A 17,693-nucleotide genomic window follows, 5' to 3' on the forward strand; every position below is an offset into this window, starting at 1 on the left:
AGGGACCTTATTATAAAGTGACACCGAAACGAGTCACGCTTTAAGACACAGTGATTACTGTGGCGCAACTTGGACACAAGGTTGACACTGTCTGTCCGTCATGACACAAGACAGCCATTGTGGATCTGAGAGAAACGTCATGTTTGAGATAGCGGTCTGCTCCCTGTTTTGATAGGATGCCGGACGGCCAGTTTCAATGCACTTCAAAAGGACCATTAGGACCAGATTTACTGTAGCTTGTCTTGCCTACCTCATAATATAAATCACTAACCTTAACAGCTTAATGGCTTTATCAAAAGCATGGTGCATAGATTATTTCAACATTAAAGATCCTCATGATGAGCATCCATAAAACAATACAAGGCTCCATTACATCATCGCTAAAGAACAAATCCTTAAGTGCCAGTACCATCCATGCATAATAGAAAATACTTAACCGCCGATTCCTAAAAGGACAAACATAAAAGTGCACGTTGATTCTGTTAGGTGCCTGTGTAACATGGCCGGGCATTTCCTGAGCATGTTCTGTTCCTTATCGAAGCCACTTGCAACGGCCCTCTACCAATGCTTTACTTTCTTTCAAGGGGGGCACAGAAAACAAGGGTTCCATGCATTAATGATGAGTCCGTTTACCATACAATGGCTTGGGGAGAAAGTCAGTGGGCAGTAAGAAGCAGTCCTGCAAGAGAGAGACCTTTGGATAAGCTGTGGTTGTAGTGAGACTGGGATATGCGTGTGTGTGTGTCGATAAGCTGTGATTGTGTGTGTGTGTGTGCATGTCTATTTATATAACCAGTGTGATAGTGTTTGGGAATGTGTCAAAAAGGTGAGCTTGTGTAGTAGTTTGTGTGATAGTTTGACAGTGTAAATGTGTGTGTGTGACTGATGTAAAGTCAATCTGTCTGTATGTGTATGCTGTAAGTGAGACACTCCAGCCAGGAAAAGATTCCGCTCACAGTCTGTGCCTGCATCCCAGAAGGCCCATTGGGCTCAGGTCAAATGTAGCGCACTATATAGGGAATAGGGTACCATAGTAAACACACTCTTTCTTAGAGCAGAGTAAAAACAGAGAAAAAAATGACAGTCGGACAGGCGGGTAGATACCTATTAGATACTATAACAGATGCCACCACAGAACAACAACAACATACCAAGATACTTATGTTTGTTGTTGCTGTCTTGGTTGGTATGTTTGGTTTATTCAGATGACATGTTACGGCATTTAAAATATCTGTCCGCTTGCCTACCTGCCTGGCTGTCTTCCCGTCTGACTGCCTGCCAGCCAGCCTGCCTGTCAGTCCATTCAAGTCTGACCAGAAAATCATACCTCTATTGACAAGACATTGTCCTATAGACTGATATTAAATGTACAGAGACAAATTGAATGGCTGATGGCAGGTCAAGTGTACTCCCTTACTTCAATGCTTTTAGTTATTGATTGGGCATAGCAGCATGTACTTAAGGGAGGCACCAGAGGGATTGGTGTTCAGAGATACAGTATGAACACAGAGGATGCAGCAGTATGCACACACGTGATAAACTCCCCCCCTCTCTCCCCCCCCCCCCTCTCCCCCCTCTGTCTCTCCCCCTCTCTCCTCTACAAGGTTGCCAATAAAAATAGTTATCCATCTTGGTAGCATTGCAGTGTGCCCTAAAACCACATATGTGATGAAGGGCACAAATCAAAAAGGTACATTTTGGTACTACTAACATGACCAGTCAACTGCACAGGATACTCCAAATCTGTAATTAGCCTACCTATGGATTGCAAACAGAATTTAGCTCTTTAGGTTGACTAACGGACACTTATGTATGTAGTGTCACATCCTGACCTTAGTTCCTTTTTATGTCTCTATTTTAGTTTGGTCAGGGCGTGAGTTGGGGTGGGCATTGTTTTGGTTCTGTGTGTTATATTTCTAGGTGTTTGGCCTGGAATAGTTCCCAATCAGAGGCAGCTGTCAAACGTTGTCTCTGAGAACCACACTTAGGCAACCTGTTTTCCCACTATGGGTTGTGGGTAGTTGCTTTCTGTTTTTGTGTCTGCACCAGATAAAACTGTTTTGGTTGTTCTCTTTGTCGTTTTGCATTTTAGTGTTCAGTTTCGAATAAACAATATGAACACGTACCACGCTGCACCTTGGTCCTCACCTTCTTCCACCAATGGCCATTACATGCAGTAGTTCAGACATAATGATTATTGTGCATTGCATTGTGTGTCTTTCACCTAATTAAATAATAACAGGTTGAGGCCTGAGGCAAAAAAACACTGTTTAAAAAATCAGTTGCAACGATGTCAAATCATTTTATTGGTCGCGTACACATATTTCGCTTAAGTTATCGCAGATGCAACGAAATGCTTATGTTTCTAGCTCTAACAGTGCAGTAATAACAAACAATACAAAAACAACACAAATTAAAAAATTAAAATTAAGAAATATCAGAACGAGCAATGTCAGGGTCTGGAATACAGGTCTATCTGTATTTGATAGTGTGTATAGACATTATGGACAATATATGATTAGAAAAGGTGTGTACAGCAGTAGTTATATAGGATGAGCATTGACTAGAATACAGTATATACATGTAAAGTGGGTGAAACAGTAGAGTACAGGGTGGTAGCCAGCTAGTAACAGTGACTAGGTTCAGGGCAGGGTATTGGGTGGAGGCCGGCTAGTGATGACCGTTTAACAGTCTGATGGCCTGGTTATCAGTCTCTCGGTCTCAGCTTAGATGAACCTTTACGGTCTCTGCCTCCTAGATGGTAGTGGGGTGGTAGTGGGGTCTGAGCCCTGCTCAGACACTTTCAACTTCCTTTAACGCTAGCTATCGATTTTGAAACATGCCTGACTATTAGCACGTCCACACCTTCTGTGAGGACGAGGACATACTGTATATGAAGTCTTGCCCTTTTTGCCTCATAGGAAGGACCTGTGTTCTTCACTTCCCCTTCTCCCAGCCCCTCTGATTGCTCCTCTTCGACAGAGACTGAATAGGCAGGATGGATGGAGAGCATTAAATGGTAGACGGCCCGTTTACATTTCTGATATCTGATCTGGACTGAACTGGTCTGAACTGGTCTGAAGAAGGAGTGGGTACATCGTCCTTGTGTCAGTTGGGCCAAACTAAACATTTACATTCAAGTCATTTAGCAGACCCTCTTATCCAGAGTGACTTACAGTTAGTGCATTCATCTTAAGATAGCTAGGGCTTCCCGAGTGGCGCAGCGGTCTAAGGCATCACTACAGACCCTGGGTTCAATCCCAGGCTGTGTCACCTCCGGCCGTGACCGGGAGACCCATGAGGCGGAGCACAATTGGCCCAGCATCATCCGGGTTAGGGGAGGGTTCGGCAGGCCGGGATATCCTTGTCCCATCACGCTTTAGCGACTCCTTGTGGCGGGCCGGGCACCTGCACGCTGACTTTGGTCACCAGCTGGATGTAGTTTCCTCCGACACATTGGTGCGGCTGGCTTCTGTGTTAAACGAACATTGTGTCAAGAAGCAGTGTGGCCTGGCAGGATTGTGAATCGGAGGACCCACGGCTCTCGACCTTCGCCTCTCCCGTGTCCTTAGGGGAATTGCAGCGATGGGACAAGACTAACTACCAATTGGATATCACAAAATATCCAATTGGAGAAAAAGGGGTAAAAGTACAAAAAAATATAAATACAAAAGAAAAACAAACGATAGCTAGGTGGGACAACGTCATTGTAAGTACATTTTCCCTCAATAAAGTATCTATTAGCAGAGCTAGTAGGTTGTAACCCCTTAAACATAGTCCCAATGCGACTACACAGAGATTAGACTGCTAATTTGGCTGCAACTGAAGAGCAACAGTGCATCTCCTAAGTCTAGGAACACCCATCTTCTCTCCATCTGAACTGATCTACAGATTCAAAATAGAGGTGGTCGGATGTCTACTGGGAATCAGCTTTCAGCTGTCCAGTTCTTTCACATTAGTGCAGATGAAGGAGATGAAGTAGAGGAGGCAAGTAGAGGAGTGCACTCTGGATGTTCTGACATCCACAAGGCCAGAGAAGACACAGCAGATGGTGTCCAAGAACAAGACTGCCGGACAAGGGCGCAGTGGTGTGTGTGAGACAGAAAAATAGAGAAAGTGTGTGTCCGCTGCTGAGTGCTTATGTGTGCACGCATGTTGCGGAGTATATACAGTGGGGAGAACAAGTATTTGATTACCTGCAAAATCGGCAGTGTTTCTGACTTACAAAGCAGCTAGAGGTCTGTAATTTTTAATCATAGGTACACTTCAACTGTGAGAGACGGAATCTAAAACAAAAATCCTGAAAATTACATTGTATGATTTTTAAGTAATTCATTTACATTTTATTGCATTACATAAGTATTTGATACATCAGAAAAGCAGAACTTAATATTTGGTACAGAAACCTTTGTTTGCAATTACAGAGATCATACGTTTCCTGTAGTTCTTGACCAGGTTTTCACACACTGCAGCAGGGAGTTTGGGCCACTCCTCCATACAGACCTTCTCCAGATCCTTCAGGTTTCGGGCTGTCGCTGGGCAATACTGACTTTCAGCTCCCTCCAAAGATTTTCTACTGGGTTCAGGTCTGGAGACTGGCTAGGCCACTCCAAGACCTTGAGATGCTTCTTACGGCACCACTCCTTAGTTGCCCTGGCTGTTTGTTTCGGGTTGTGTGGAAGACCCAGCCACGACCCATCTTCAATGCTCTTACTGAGGGAAGGAGGTTGTTGGCCAAGATCTCGTGATACATGGCCCCATCCATCCTCCCCTCAATACGGTGCAGTCGTCCTGTCCCCTTTGCAAAAAAGCATCCCCAAAGAATGATGTTTCCACCTCCATGCTTCATGGTTGGGATTGTGTTCTTGGGGTTGTACTCATCCTTCTTCCTCCAAACACGGCGAGTGGAGTTTAGACCAAAAAGCTCTATTTTTGTCTCATCAGACCACATGACCTTCTCCCATTCCTCCTCTGGATCGTCCAGATGGTCATTGGCGAACTTCAGATGGGCCTGGACATGCGCTGGCTTGAGCAGGGGGACCTTGCGTGCGCTGCAGGATTTTAATCCATGACAGCGTAGTGTGTTACTAATGGTTTTCTTTGAGACTGTGGTCCCAGCTCTCTTCAGGTCATTGAACAGGTCCTGCCGTGTAGTTCTGGGCTGATCCCTCACCGTCCTCATGATCATTGATGCCCAACGAGGTGAGATCTTGCATGGAGCCCCAGACCGAGGGTGATTGACGTCATCTTGAACTTCTTACATTTTCGAATAATTGCGCCACCAGTTGTTGCCTTCTCACTAAGCTGCTTGCCTATTGTCCTGTAGCCCATCCCAGCCTTGTGCAGGTCTACAATTTTACCCCTGATGTCCTTACCCAGCTCTCAGGTCTTGGCCATTGTGGAGAGGTTGGAGTCTGTTTGATTGGGTGTGTGGACAGGTGTCTTTTATACAGGTAAGGAGTTCAAAAAGGTGCAGATAATACAGGTAATGAGTGGAGAACAGGAGGGATTCTTAAAGAAAAACTAACAGGTCTGTGAGAGCCAGAACTCTTACTGGTTGGTAGATGATCAAATACTTATGTCATGCAATAAAATCCAAATTAATTACTTAAAAATCATACAATGTGATTTTCTGGATTTTTGTTTTAGATTTCGTCTCTCACAGTTGAAGTGTACCTATGATAAAAATTAGACCTCTATATGCTTTGTAAGTAGGAAAACCTGCAAACTCAGCAGTGTGTCAAATACTTGTTCTCCCCATTGTATATATACAGTTGAGTCAAAAGTTTAGATACACCTTAGCCAATTACATTTAAACTCAGTTTTTCACAATTCCTGACATTTAATACCTGTAAAAAGTCCCTGTCTTAGGTCAGTTAGGATCACCACTTTATTTTAAGAATGTGAAATGTCAGAATAATAGTAGAGAGAATGATTTATTTCAGCTTTTATTTCTTTCATCACATTCCCAGTGGATCAGAAGTTTACATGCAACCAAATACTAATTGAGTGTATTGCCATTAAATTGTTTAACCTGGGTCAAACATTTTGGGTAGCCTTCCACAAGCGTCCCACAATAAGTTGGGTGAATTTTGGCCCATTCCTCCTGACAGAGCTGGTGTAACGGAGTCAGGTTTGTAGGCCTCCTTGCTCGCACACGCTTTTTCAGTTCTGCCCACAAATTTTCTATAGGATTGAGGTCAGGGCTTTGTGATGGCCACTCCAATACCTTGACTCCAATAACTTTCCTTAAGCCATTTTGCCACAACTTTGGAAGTACACTTGGGGTCATTGTTCATTTGGGAGACCCATTTGTGACCAAGCTTTAACTTCCTGATTGATGTCTTGAGATGTTGCTTCAATATATCCACATACTTTTCCTCCCTCATGATGCCATCTATTTTGTGAAGTGCACCAGTCCCTCCTGCAGCAAAGCACCCCCACAACATGATGCTGCCACCCCGTCCTTCACGGCTAGGATGGTGTTCTTCGGCTTGCAAGCCTACCCCTTATTCCGTCAAACATAACGACGGTCATTATTGCCAAACAGTTCTATTTTTGTTTCATCAGACCGGAGGACATTTCTCCAAAAAGTAAGATCTTTGTCCCCATGTGCAGTTGCAAACCATAGTCTGGCTTTTTTTATGCCGGTTTTGGAGCATTGGCTTCTTCCTTGCTGAGCGGCCTTTCAGGTTATGTCAATATAGGACTCGTTTTACTGTGGATATAGATACTTTGGTCCCCGTTTCCTCCAGCATCTTCACAAGGTCCTTTGCTGTTGTTCTGGGATTGATTTGCACTTTTCGAACCAAAGTACGTTCATCTCTAGGAGACAGAACGTGTCTCCTTCTTGAGCGGTATGATGGCTGCATGGTCCCATGGTGTTTATACTTTCGTACTATTGTTTGTACAGATGAACGTGGTACCTTCAGGCATTTGGAAATTGCTCCCAAGGATGAACCAGACTTGTGGAGGTCTACAATTGTTTTTCTGAGGTCTTGGCTGATTTCTTATGATTTTCCAATGATGTCAAGCAAAGAGGCACTGAGTTTGAAGGTAGGCCTTGAAATACATCCACAGGTACACCTCCAATTGACTCAAATGATGTCAATTAGCCTATCAAAAGCTTCTAAAGCCATAACACCATTTTCTGGAATTTTGAAAGGTTGTTCAGAGGCAGAGTCAACTAAGTGTATGTAAACTTCTGATCCGCTGGAATTGTGGTACAGTGAATTATAAGTGAAATAATGTGTCATGCACAAAGTAGATGTCCTAACCGACTTGCCAAAACTATAGTTTGTTAACAAGAAATTTGTGGAGTGGTTGAAAAACGAGTGTATGTAAGCCTCCAACCTAAGTGTATGTAAACCTCCGACTCCAACTGTATGTGTGTGTCGGAGGAAGAGGAAGTGTGTGTGTTTGTGGGTGCAGGTCATTTGGCAGTACTGGATCTAAATATAGCCGGAGCTACCTAGCAGGGGTTACGACTCATAGTGTGCAGCGAGACAAGATAGCCTTGATAGCGTCTGCATTTCCAAAACAGACCAGACTCCATTTAGCAAGAGAACAACTCCCTTTTCTCTCTAACTTTGTCACGCTCTCTCACCTCCCCCCTCCTTCCCGTGCTCGTTATAATTCTTTTTTTTCTTCTTCCAATACCTCCTCCGGTCTGTTACTTTCCGTAACTCCATCTTCTCTTCCCTCTCTCTTGCTCCTTTTTCCTGGCAAGAGCTTAAATGTCATCTCTCACTGACATTACATTTTCCACTTCCTTTGTAAAGCATAGTGATCCACTAAACCAACACGCTGTATGTGTGTGTCCTACAACTGATCCTAAATCAGACCCAAATGGTCAAACCAGAGGTGATTGACAGGTAGGAAAGACTCCTCCTATTGTATCAAGGTTTAAGGTTTAAGATTTGTCACCTCACCTGCAGAAATACAGTATTAACTTTCTACCTTTGCTTATTGGTGGTGTGATACATCTTAATATGTGCAAATTAACTATGGCTGAACTGTGGGGAGGTGTGTCTCTGGTCTAGTCTGATGTGCGTCAGTGCAGTCGTCCCACTGAGCAGATCAGCAGGAAAGGTGTGAGACGGATCTGATGGGGGGGGGGGGGTGATGGATGGGTGTGGAGATTGCCTCAGACAGGAGGAGAAACTTCAGGGAGGGGTAGAAACGCACATCGGAGGAGGAAGGAGGGAAGGAGAGGAGGAGGGAGGGGATGTAAGTGGATGGTGTGACATTGAGAATGAGTGGATGGCGGACATGTTGTATTCCGAATCCGAGCGAGAGTTTGTTGCGTGTAAGAGCCACATGGGCTGTGTCAGGCTGTCCCACACTCCTAGCTTAGGATGTATATAGGTACACACACAGTCAACCCACCAAACACACACACACACACACACTCACTTGCAGGGCAGGATGCGGACCACGTCGTTGAGCTGGTATCCCTCGATGCACACGGCGCAGTGGTTGAAGTCTGGGTCTGTTTCCTGCAGCACAGAAGACAAACAGAACAGGCCAGTCAATGTCAGACAGCTTCAACGAACAGAAAGCCATCTATTACTGAGGAAGAACAGTGACAATCAATCAATCAGACACTTTGCTTTTGACCATTCATATTCACTATCAACCAGATGATAAATAGCTGGTTTGTTCAACAGGCCGAGGTGCAGTGCCAAGCACGGCCAGTGTTTCCTCTTGAATGTTTGTTTGGAGAGACATCAATACACTTTAGACATCCAGGAGGGCTGTGACTGAAAGTCTTATATTATTGTAGGCAGGTTGGCTGGCTCTGTAAAGGAACGTAATGGTTGGGAAACATGTTCAGTATACAGAGTACAATTAAGTAGAGTACTCTTGTTGAATCAGCATGTCAGGGATGGAACTGATGGCCACGTTGCCGTGTCAACCACACCCATCACCGTGACAACGGCCATGGCAGGTGGTGGCACGTCTGTGACTGACTGACTGCCCTGGCATGTCCATCACAAGGTGTCACGCTTAAGCGTGCCATTTGAGGAAGAGAGAGAGGGGATGGTGGGAAGAGAGGAGAGAAGAAGAGGTGTGAAACTTGCAAAGAGGTAAAGGGAGAGGGAGTGAAAGACAGCGATAGAGGGCAATGAAACAAAGCATGACAAGAGAGGTGCAGAGAGCCAAGGAAAGAAAGAAGGAAAGAGGGGGTGATAGATTGAAAGAAAGATGGCAGAAAAGTGTGATAGAGAGAAAGAAAGAGAACAGTTTGATAAATATGTGAGAGAGAGAGACAGAGAGATGTAATCAATGCTGTGTTATTTATGGAGGGTGGCTAACCATCTCTGCTGACAGTAGAGAAGCTGCCATAGAGGTGCACAAGGACAGACTGGAGCCCAGCCCCGCCTGGCCGTGGACTGAATTAGCACGCGGTGCCGAGCGAACAGGGAGGGACCGATCGATATGCCAGGAAGAGCTGAGACAACACAGACCTGTCATCTCTAGTCATACCTGGGAACACTAGCCTAGTCCGACATGTATGCGCTTACTGTACACACACACACACACACACACACACACACACACACACACACACACACACACACACACACACACACACACACACACACACACACACACACACACACACACACACACACACACACACACACATACATACACATACACAACTTTTCAAAAGTTTGGGGTCACATAGAAATGTCTTTGTTTTTGAAAGAACAGCACATTTTTTGTCCATTAAAATAACGTAACATTTATCAGAAATACAGTGTAGACATTGTTAATGTTGTAAATGACTATTGTAGCTGGAAACAGCTGATTTTTAATGAAAAATCTACATAGGCGTACAGAGGCCCATTATCAGCAACCATCAGTCCTGTGTTCCAATGGCACGTTGTGTTAGCTAATCCAAGTTTATAATTTTAAAAGGCTAATTGATCATTAGAAAACCCTTTTTTAATTATGTTAGCACAGCTGAGAACTGTTGTTCTGATTAAAGAAGCAATAAAACTGGCCTTCTTTAGACTACTTGAGTATCTGGAGCATCAGCATTTGTGGGGTTGATTACAAAATGGCCAGATACAAAGACCTTTCTTCTGAAACTCATCAGTCTATTCTTGTTCTGAGAAATGAAGACTATTCCATGCGAGAAACTGCCAAGAAACTGACGATTTTGTACAACGCTGTGTACTACTCCCTACACAGAACAGGGCAAACTGGCTCTAACCAGAATAGAGAGAGGAGAAAGTTCGAGAAACAGACGCCTCACAAGTTCTCAACTGACAGCTTCATTAAATAGTACGCGCAAAACACCAGTCTCAACGTCAACAGTGACGAGGTGACGCCGGGATGCTGGCCTTCTAGTCAGAGTTCCTCTGTCCAGTGTCTGTGTTCTTTTGCCCATCTTAATATTTTATTTTTATTGGCCAGTCTGAAATATATATTTTTCTTTGCAACTCTGCCTAGAAGGCCAGCATCCCGGAGTCGCCTCTTCACTGTTGAGACATATAAATATATACACTGCTCAAAAAAATAAAAGGAACATTAAAATAACACATCCTAGATCTGAATGAATGAAATATTCTTATTAAATACTTTTTTCTTTCCATAGTTGAATGTGCTGACAACAAAATCACACAAATTATCAATGGAAATCAAATTTATCAACCCATGGAGGTCTGGATTTGGAGTCACACTCATAATTAAAGTGGAAAACCACACTACAGGCTGATCCAACTTTGATGTAATGTCCTTAAAACAAGTCAAAATGAGGCTCAGTAGTGTGTGTGGCCTCCACGTGCCTGTATGACCTCCCTACAACGCCTGGGCATGCTCCTGATGAGGTGGCGGATGGTCTCCTGAGGGATCTCCTCCCAGACCTGGACTAAAGCATCCGCCAACTCCTGGACAGTCTGTGGTGCAACGTGGCGTTGGTAGATGGAGCGAGACATGGTGTCCCAGATGTGCTCAATTGGATTCAGGTCTGGAGAACAGGCGGGCCAGTCCATAGCATCAATGCCTTCCTCTTGCAGGAACTGCAGACACACTCCAGCCACATGAGGTCTAGCATTGTCTTCCATTAGGAGGAACCCAGGGCCAACCGCACCAGCATATGGTCTCACAAGGGGTCTGAGGATCTCATCTAGGTACCTAATGACAGTCAGGCTACCTCTGGCGAGCACATGGAGGGCTGTGCGTTTTTCCAAAGAAATGTCACCTCGCACAATGACTGACCCACCACTAAACCGGTCTTGCTGGAGGATGTTGCAGGCAGCAGAACGTTCTCCACGGCGTCTCCAGACTGTCACGTCTGTCACGTGCTCAGTGTGAACCTGCTTTCATCTGTGAAGAGCATAGGGCGCCAGTGGCAAATTTGCCAATCTTGGTGTTCTCTGGCAAATGCCAAACGTCCTGCACGGTGTTGGGCTGTAAGTGTAAGTGTGGACGTTGGGCCCTCATACCACCCTCATGGAGTCTGTTGCTGACCGTTTGAGCAGACACATGCACATTTGTGGCCAGCTGGAGGTCATTTTGCAGGGCTCTGGCAGTGCTCCTCCTGCTCCTCCTTGCACAAAGGCAGAGGTAGCGGTCCTGCTGCTGGGTTGTTGCCCTCCTACGGCCTCCTCCACGTCTCCTGATGTACTGGCCTGTCTCCTGGTAGCGCCTCCATGCTCTGGACACTACACTGACAGACACAGCAAACATTCTTGCCACAGCTCGCATTGATGTACCATCCTGGATGAGCTGTACTACCTGAGCCACTTGTGTGGGTTGTAGACTCCGTCTCATGCTACTACTAGAGTGAAAGCACCGCCAGCATTCAAGTGACCAAAACATCAGCCAGGAAGCATAGGAACTGAGAAGTGGTCTGTGGTCCCCACCTGCAGAACCACTCATTTATTGGGGGTGTCTTGCTATTTGCCTATAATTTCCACCTGTTGTCTATTCCATTTGCACAACAGCATGTGAAATTTATTGTCAATCAGTGTTGCTTCCTAAGTGGACATTTTGATTTCACAGAAGTGTGATTGACTTGGAGTTACATTGTGTTGTTTAAGTGTTCCCTTTATTTTTTTGAGCAGTGTATATCACACAATATGTTAGAAATTTGTAAGTGCTTAAGATCCAGTTCTCTCTAACTTTGTTCCAAATAACTAAACCATTTAGAAAGGGCTATGCAAAATTGGAAGAGCAGTGACAAGTACTCCTGCGTATGGGAGTTTTGCGTATGGGAGTTTTGCGTATGGGAGCTCTGCTCAAGTCTGACAGGTTGTATAGAACAGATAGTTATCCGTACCAGGTCGCCATGCAGAGATGCAGAGGACAAAAATATAGTACTGAGGCCCATCTGACCTAATGGGGGAGGGGCAGTAGACCAGTTAAGACCCTGGGGAGTCTGCTCCATTTTCCCCCAACCCTGACCTCCTGTCACTGTGAGCGAAGCAAGCTGCTGTAAATGGCTGCCTGATTAAATATGAATGTTGTCCTCTACAGAGGCTGCTGGCACAGAATGAGGCCAAGGCACACAGCACAGACCAGGCCGTGTGTGAAATAGGCTTCTGCTATAATAAAGCAGATCTGTGTCACTAATGGCAGATTTTCATGATGGCAGAATCTGAGCTTTGTAGGGCCAGCGGATGACTGGGGTTGTAGAAGGGCAGAGAAGTGTCTCTCACCACCACAAGTCACTTTGGACTATGAGACAGAACTGATGTGTTATCAGTTGGCTACGGACGTGATGGAATAGTTCCTGACGCAGCCTGAATGTGTCCTATATGGACTGTGACACATGGGTTACAGAGCTGACCAGTTCACTATTGAATGTGGTGAAGTGGTTCCGGAGTTGACCAGCATCAGTGTTGACTGAGATGGAGTTGACAGAGGCCTGGCCCATGTTCTAGGGACTGGTAAAATAGGTGACAGCGCTGACCTTTTAATGTTGGCACTGGTATTTCAATCAATTGAACAACAGCGCTTCCATTTTGATTGAGCTGGACAATGGTGATATTGTTGGTCTATGAAGGAAATGGCCCTCCAGCTGAGCAATAATGTTTAATTAAACTAATGACCTTCATAGCATAACAGTCCATAGCAACCGCAACATGTTAGAGATGCAGTGAATGCTGCTACATGAATTTCTGATACACAGTAGAAGTGATGGCTCAATTGGTTGGAGCATGTTGCTCATAACTCCAGAGTTACAGCTTTGGTTCCCACGTGGGTCCACAAATAGTGAATTTATGCGTTCGTTGTAATAACCATATAAAAGGTTGTATAGATAAGGGAAGGGCAGCCAAACATACTGGCTTAGAATGCTTCGTATTGTATCCCGGCAGTATCAGGTATAATGTAATTAGCTCTTGACTGCAGCTTGTTACGCAAGCAGTCCTTGTCGGCTGTCGATGGTTATGGCAAGAGCTCGACATTGTGTTACAGCAGGGGAAGAGCTATCACACGGTTGTCGCTGTTTCTTCCAAACCCTCCTTCCACTCAGTCATAAGGGCTCTTACGTCCAAAGACATCAAGCATGTGCAAGGTTAACATCATTTACTGTCCAGAGGGACGTTGTGGCCTGAAGCTGGTTGGTTATTTGTGACCAGTGACACTGTAGCCTGTTGTCATATCCGTCATCACTGTAACAGGCTGTATTATCTACCAAAAGCCTTGGCCCCTTAGTGCCTACCTTCTCCCCCCTACCCTTCTGCTCCCCAATATCCAAGCTCAACATCCGGCTCAGTGAGGTCAATCACTCTCGGCGGACTTCCTCCAGATGGGAGGTTTCAATTTCTGCGGCACACTCCAAGGCCCATGGTTTATTCATGAACAGAGACCTGTCTGACCTTGGCGAGGCCTCAGAGGAGAGGAGGGGCCGGACGGACGGAGAGTACCAACCCGCTCTCCCCTCCTCCAAGCCCCATCAGCCCTGACACTCGTCTTCACTGGAGACATTCTAAGAACCTCCGTTACACATCACTATTTCACTTTTTCAGTCAGATGGAATTCTACCATTTATGGCATGTATCAATGTAAGAAATACATCTGGTGTTACTATAGGAGGATTTAGAAAGGATTTGAATTGTTCGTCTTCGTTTAGGTGTTCTGGTTACACACGTTGACTACCAACCATATACTCTGGAATATTTGAATAATGAACCCAAGCAGTTTGTATTTAACATTCACAAGAGTGCAAGATCCCTCGATCAATAAATCAATCCTCTCCTTTGACACGTATGGCTGCAGCCAGCTCATCTCCAATCACCTAAAAAGACAGCGTTTAAGCAGACACTTCCATCCATCCATCCATACACTCATCCATCACCTTTGACAACCTCATTCGGAGCTCTTTTCGAGGTATAAATAAAGAAGAAAGCCTAATACGATAATAAACGTCCTTGTGTCAGATCCTTCAGGGCAACTATTCCTGGAAGGACTTGATTAGCGAGAGAAACATGGCAGAAGCCATATTACTAATGGTGAACCTTCCACCAACCATTGGTCCGGAAGAGAAGAGCCAAGAAAGGACAGCGTGAATGGGTATTGGGAGGAATGTCTTGGTTTGTACAGGCAGAAACGTATTTATCATCTCTTCCTAACATTCGTTAGACAAGGCTGGATTATGGACCAAGATCAACTAGACTGGATATTCTCAAATTCTGGAAAGGCTCAATCCCATATCTCTAGACAGCATGGACAAATGGCAATACATGGTTGAGAAAGTTACTAAGTTTGTAGACAGGGGGTGACATGGACAAGAAATAGTGCAGGTAGGATTACCTTGTCCCCTTTCTTCACTGTCCTGGTTGTCAGCTTCCCTATGGCTTTCTTAGCTGCATCTCCAAGTCGACGCTGGCAGAGAGAGAGAAGGGATGAAGGGAGGGAGAGCAGGGGGAGGGAGGGAGATAATATTAAGGTGAATCTGGAGAGTAAATGTAGCCTGAGGGTTGAATTAACAATAGGAATGCAATATAAAACTGGGCGTCAAAAAAGACTCCTCTCAAACTAATTTCCCCAAACTCCATAGTGTAGCAGTAATTCAACATCCTTTTTTGCTTTAAACATTTCAAACTATTGGGGAATTTGTGCAAAACAGTGCAGAAACATTGACTTCCTGTCCAGTCAAAGACATGATTGTTAGGGCGAGTTGTACTCAAATAATTATATTATATTTGAATTCCCCGGTCTGTGAGTTTTAGAATGTCATGTAGCTCACTGAAACCATCCCCAGATGGTGTCAGAGAAAATATGGGATCATATACGGTCTCCCCAAACTCCCAGTGTCCTCTGCTACCTTCCACCAGTAGGTTGCTAGGGATGTTGCTAGGGGGCAGGACACGTGACAGTCCTTCTGCCTGCTCAGGTCAGAGCCTCTTCATTCTCTCTCCAAGTGGACAAGAGAGATGGAGGGCATGGACAGTGAGGGATGTTATTGAAACTTGTGCATTTACTATTGGTTAATGTTGCTAGTTGTCGCTATGTTATACAGTCCGTTGCTTATGCCACCATCTCCTTATACAGTACATCTTGTTATTGTTCTATTACGCCATAGGTCTAACTGTAGCTATATAGTCACAGTGTGGAGAGAGCAGTGTCTAACTGTAGCTATGTAGTCACAGTGTGGAGAGAGCAGGGTCTAACTGTAGCTATGTAGTCACAGTGTAGAAAGAGCACAGGGTCTAACTGTAGCTATGTAGTCACAGTGTGGAAAGAGCAGGGTCTAACTGTAGCTATGTAATCACAGTGTGGAGAGAGCAGGGTCTAACTGTAGCTATGTAATCACAGTGTGGAGAGAGCAGGGTCTAACTGTAGCTATGTAATCACAGTGTGGAGAGAGCAGGGTCTAACTGTAGCTATGTAATCACAGTGTGGAGAGAGAACAGGGTCTAACTGTAGCTATGTAGTCACAGTGTGGAGAGAGCAGGGTCTAACTGTACAGTGCCTTGCGAAAGTATTCGGCCCCCTTGAACTTTGCGACCTTTTGCCACATTTCAGGCTTCAAACATAAAGATATAAAACTGTATTTTTTTGTGAAGAATCAACAACAAGTGGGACACAATCATGAAGTGGAATGACATTTATTGGATATTTCAAACTTTTTTAACAAATCAAAAACTGAAAAATTGGGCATGCAAAATTATTCAGCCCCCTTAAGTTAATACTTTGTAGTGCCACCTTTTGCTGCGATTACAGCTGTAAGTCGCTTGGGGTATGTCTCTATCAGTTTTGCACATCGAGAGACTGAAATTTTTTCCCATTCCTCCTTGCAAAACAGCTCGAGCTCAGTGAGGTTGGATGGAGAGCATTTGTGAACAGCAGTTTTCAGTTCTTTCCACAGATTCTCGATTGGATTCAGGTCTGGACTTTGACTTGGCCATTCTAACACCAGGACAAATGATGAAACTGTCCACATCCGAAGAATTTCTGCACAAACTGTCAGAAAACGTCTCGGAGAAGCTCATCTGCGTGCTGGTCGTCCTCACCGGGGTCTTGACTGGACTGCAGTTCAGCACTGTAACCGCCTTCAGTGGGAAAATGCTCACCTTCAAATGGGCACTGGCACGCTGGAGAAGTGTACTCTTCACAGATGAATCCCAGTTTCAACTGTACCATGCAGATAGCAGACGTTGTGAACAGAGTGCCCCATGTGGCAGTGGGGTTATGGTAAGGGCAGGCATAAGTTACGGACAACGAACACAACTGCATTTTGGGGAATGCAATTTGAATGCACAGAGACACCGTGAAGAGATCCTGAGGTCCATTGTCATGCCATTCATACTCCACCATCACCTCATGTTTCAGCATGATAATGCACGGTCCCTTTTCGCACTGTTCCTGGAAGCTGAAAATGTCCCAGTTCTTCCATGGCCTGCATACTCACCACACGCCACACATTGAGCAAATTTACGACGGTGTGTTCCAGTTCCCGCCAATATCCAGCAACTTCATACAGCCATGGAAGAGGAGTGGGACAACATTCCACAGGCCACAATCAACAGCCTGATTAAATATGATGCGAAGGAGATATGTCGTGCTGCATGAGACAAAATGTGGTCACTCCAGATACTGATATGTTTTCAGATACTAGCCAAGCTTTTTTTTATATATATTTTTTCTAAGGTGACCAACAGATGCAGATTTGTATTCCCAGTCAGGTGAAATCCATAGATTAGGGCTTAATGAATTTATTTCAATTGACTGATGTCCTTATATGAACTGTAACTCAGTAAAATCTTTGAAATAGTTTCATGTTGCGTTCATATAATTGACGCCTGTGCCCAGTGGGGTCTTACTGCATTGTATGTTTTCTGGTTGATGTATTTTGAAATGACTGGATTGAAATTGAATGTTGGGTTGAATGATCAGGCACATTCCTGTTGTCTGGTCATCATTCCCATTGAGTTGATTAGTGTAAAATCTGGATTTGTTGTTCCTGCCTTTTGTTTTCACGAACAAAGTGCACAGACATTTTTACTCAGGTTGGTGGTGCTTTCCTGCTTGACTTAGTTTAAAAGAGCAGTGAATTTGCTCATACTTTGAGAACTTGTTAGCAAGCTCCTGTGTGTATCACACAATTTTTTCTTTAGGACATTATTCTGAACTGACAACATGTGTAACCACGTTAAATATTATTTAGGTGATGGTCATTTTCTCAATTTGGAACTGTGATCTACCTCAATTGGGCCGAACAACAAGTGCTC

At 44.6% G+C, this 17,693-nt stretch overlaps 1 protein-coding gene across 6 annotated transcripts in view; it reads right to left on the reverse strand.

Moving 5' to 3' along the window:
• Positions 1-17,693, reverse strand: part of LOC135526484 (E3 ubiquitin-protein ligase RNF130-like) — a 73,685-nt gene that overhangs the window by 11,374 nt on the left and 44,618 nt on the right. For all 6 annotated transcript variants that reach the window (XM_064954892.1, XM_064954895.1, XM_064954891.1 and 3 more), the window contains 2 exons: positions 14,773-14,844; positions 8,416-8,498 (listed from right to left, as the gene is read on the reverse strand). In XM_064954892.1, the coding sequence (XP_064810964.1) occupies positions 8,416-8,498; positions 14,773-14,844 (155 nt within the window). The remainder of the gene's footprint in view (positions 1-8,415; positions 8,499-14,772; positions 14,845-17,693) is intronic.

This window comes from Oncorhynchus masou, chromosome 32 (genome assembly GCF_036934945.1).
Source record: "Oncorhynchus masou masou isolate Uvic2021 chromosome 32, UVic_Omas_1.1, whole genome shotgun sequence".
In the NCBI taxonomy this organism is placed as follows: Eukaryota; Metazoa; Chordata; class Actinopteri; order Salmoniformes; family Salmonidae; genus Oncorhynchus; species Oncorhynchus masou.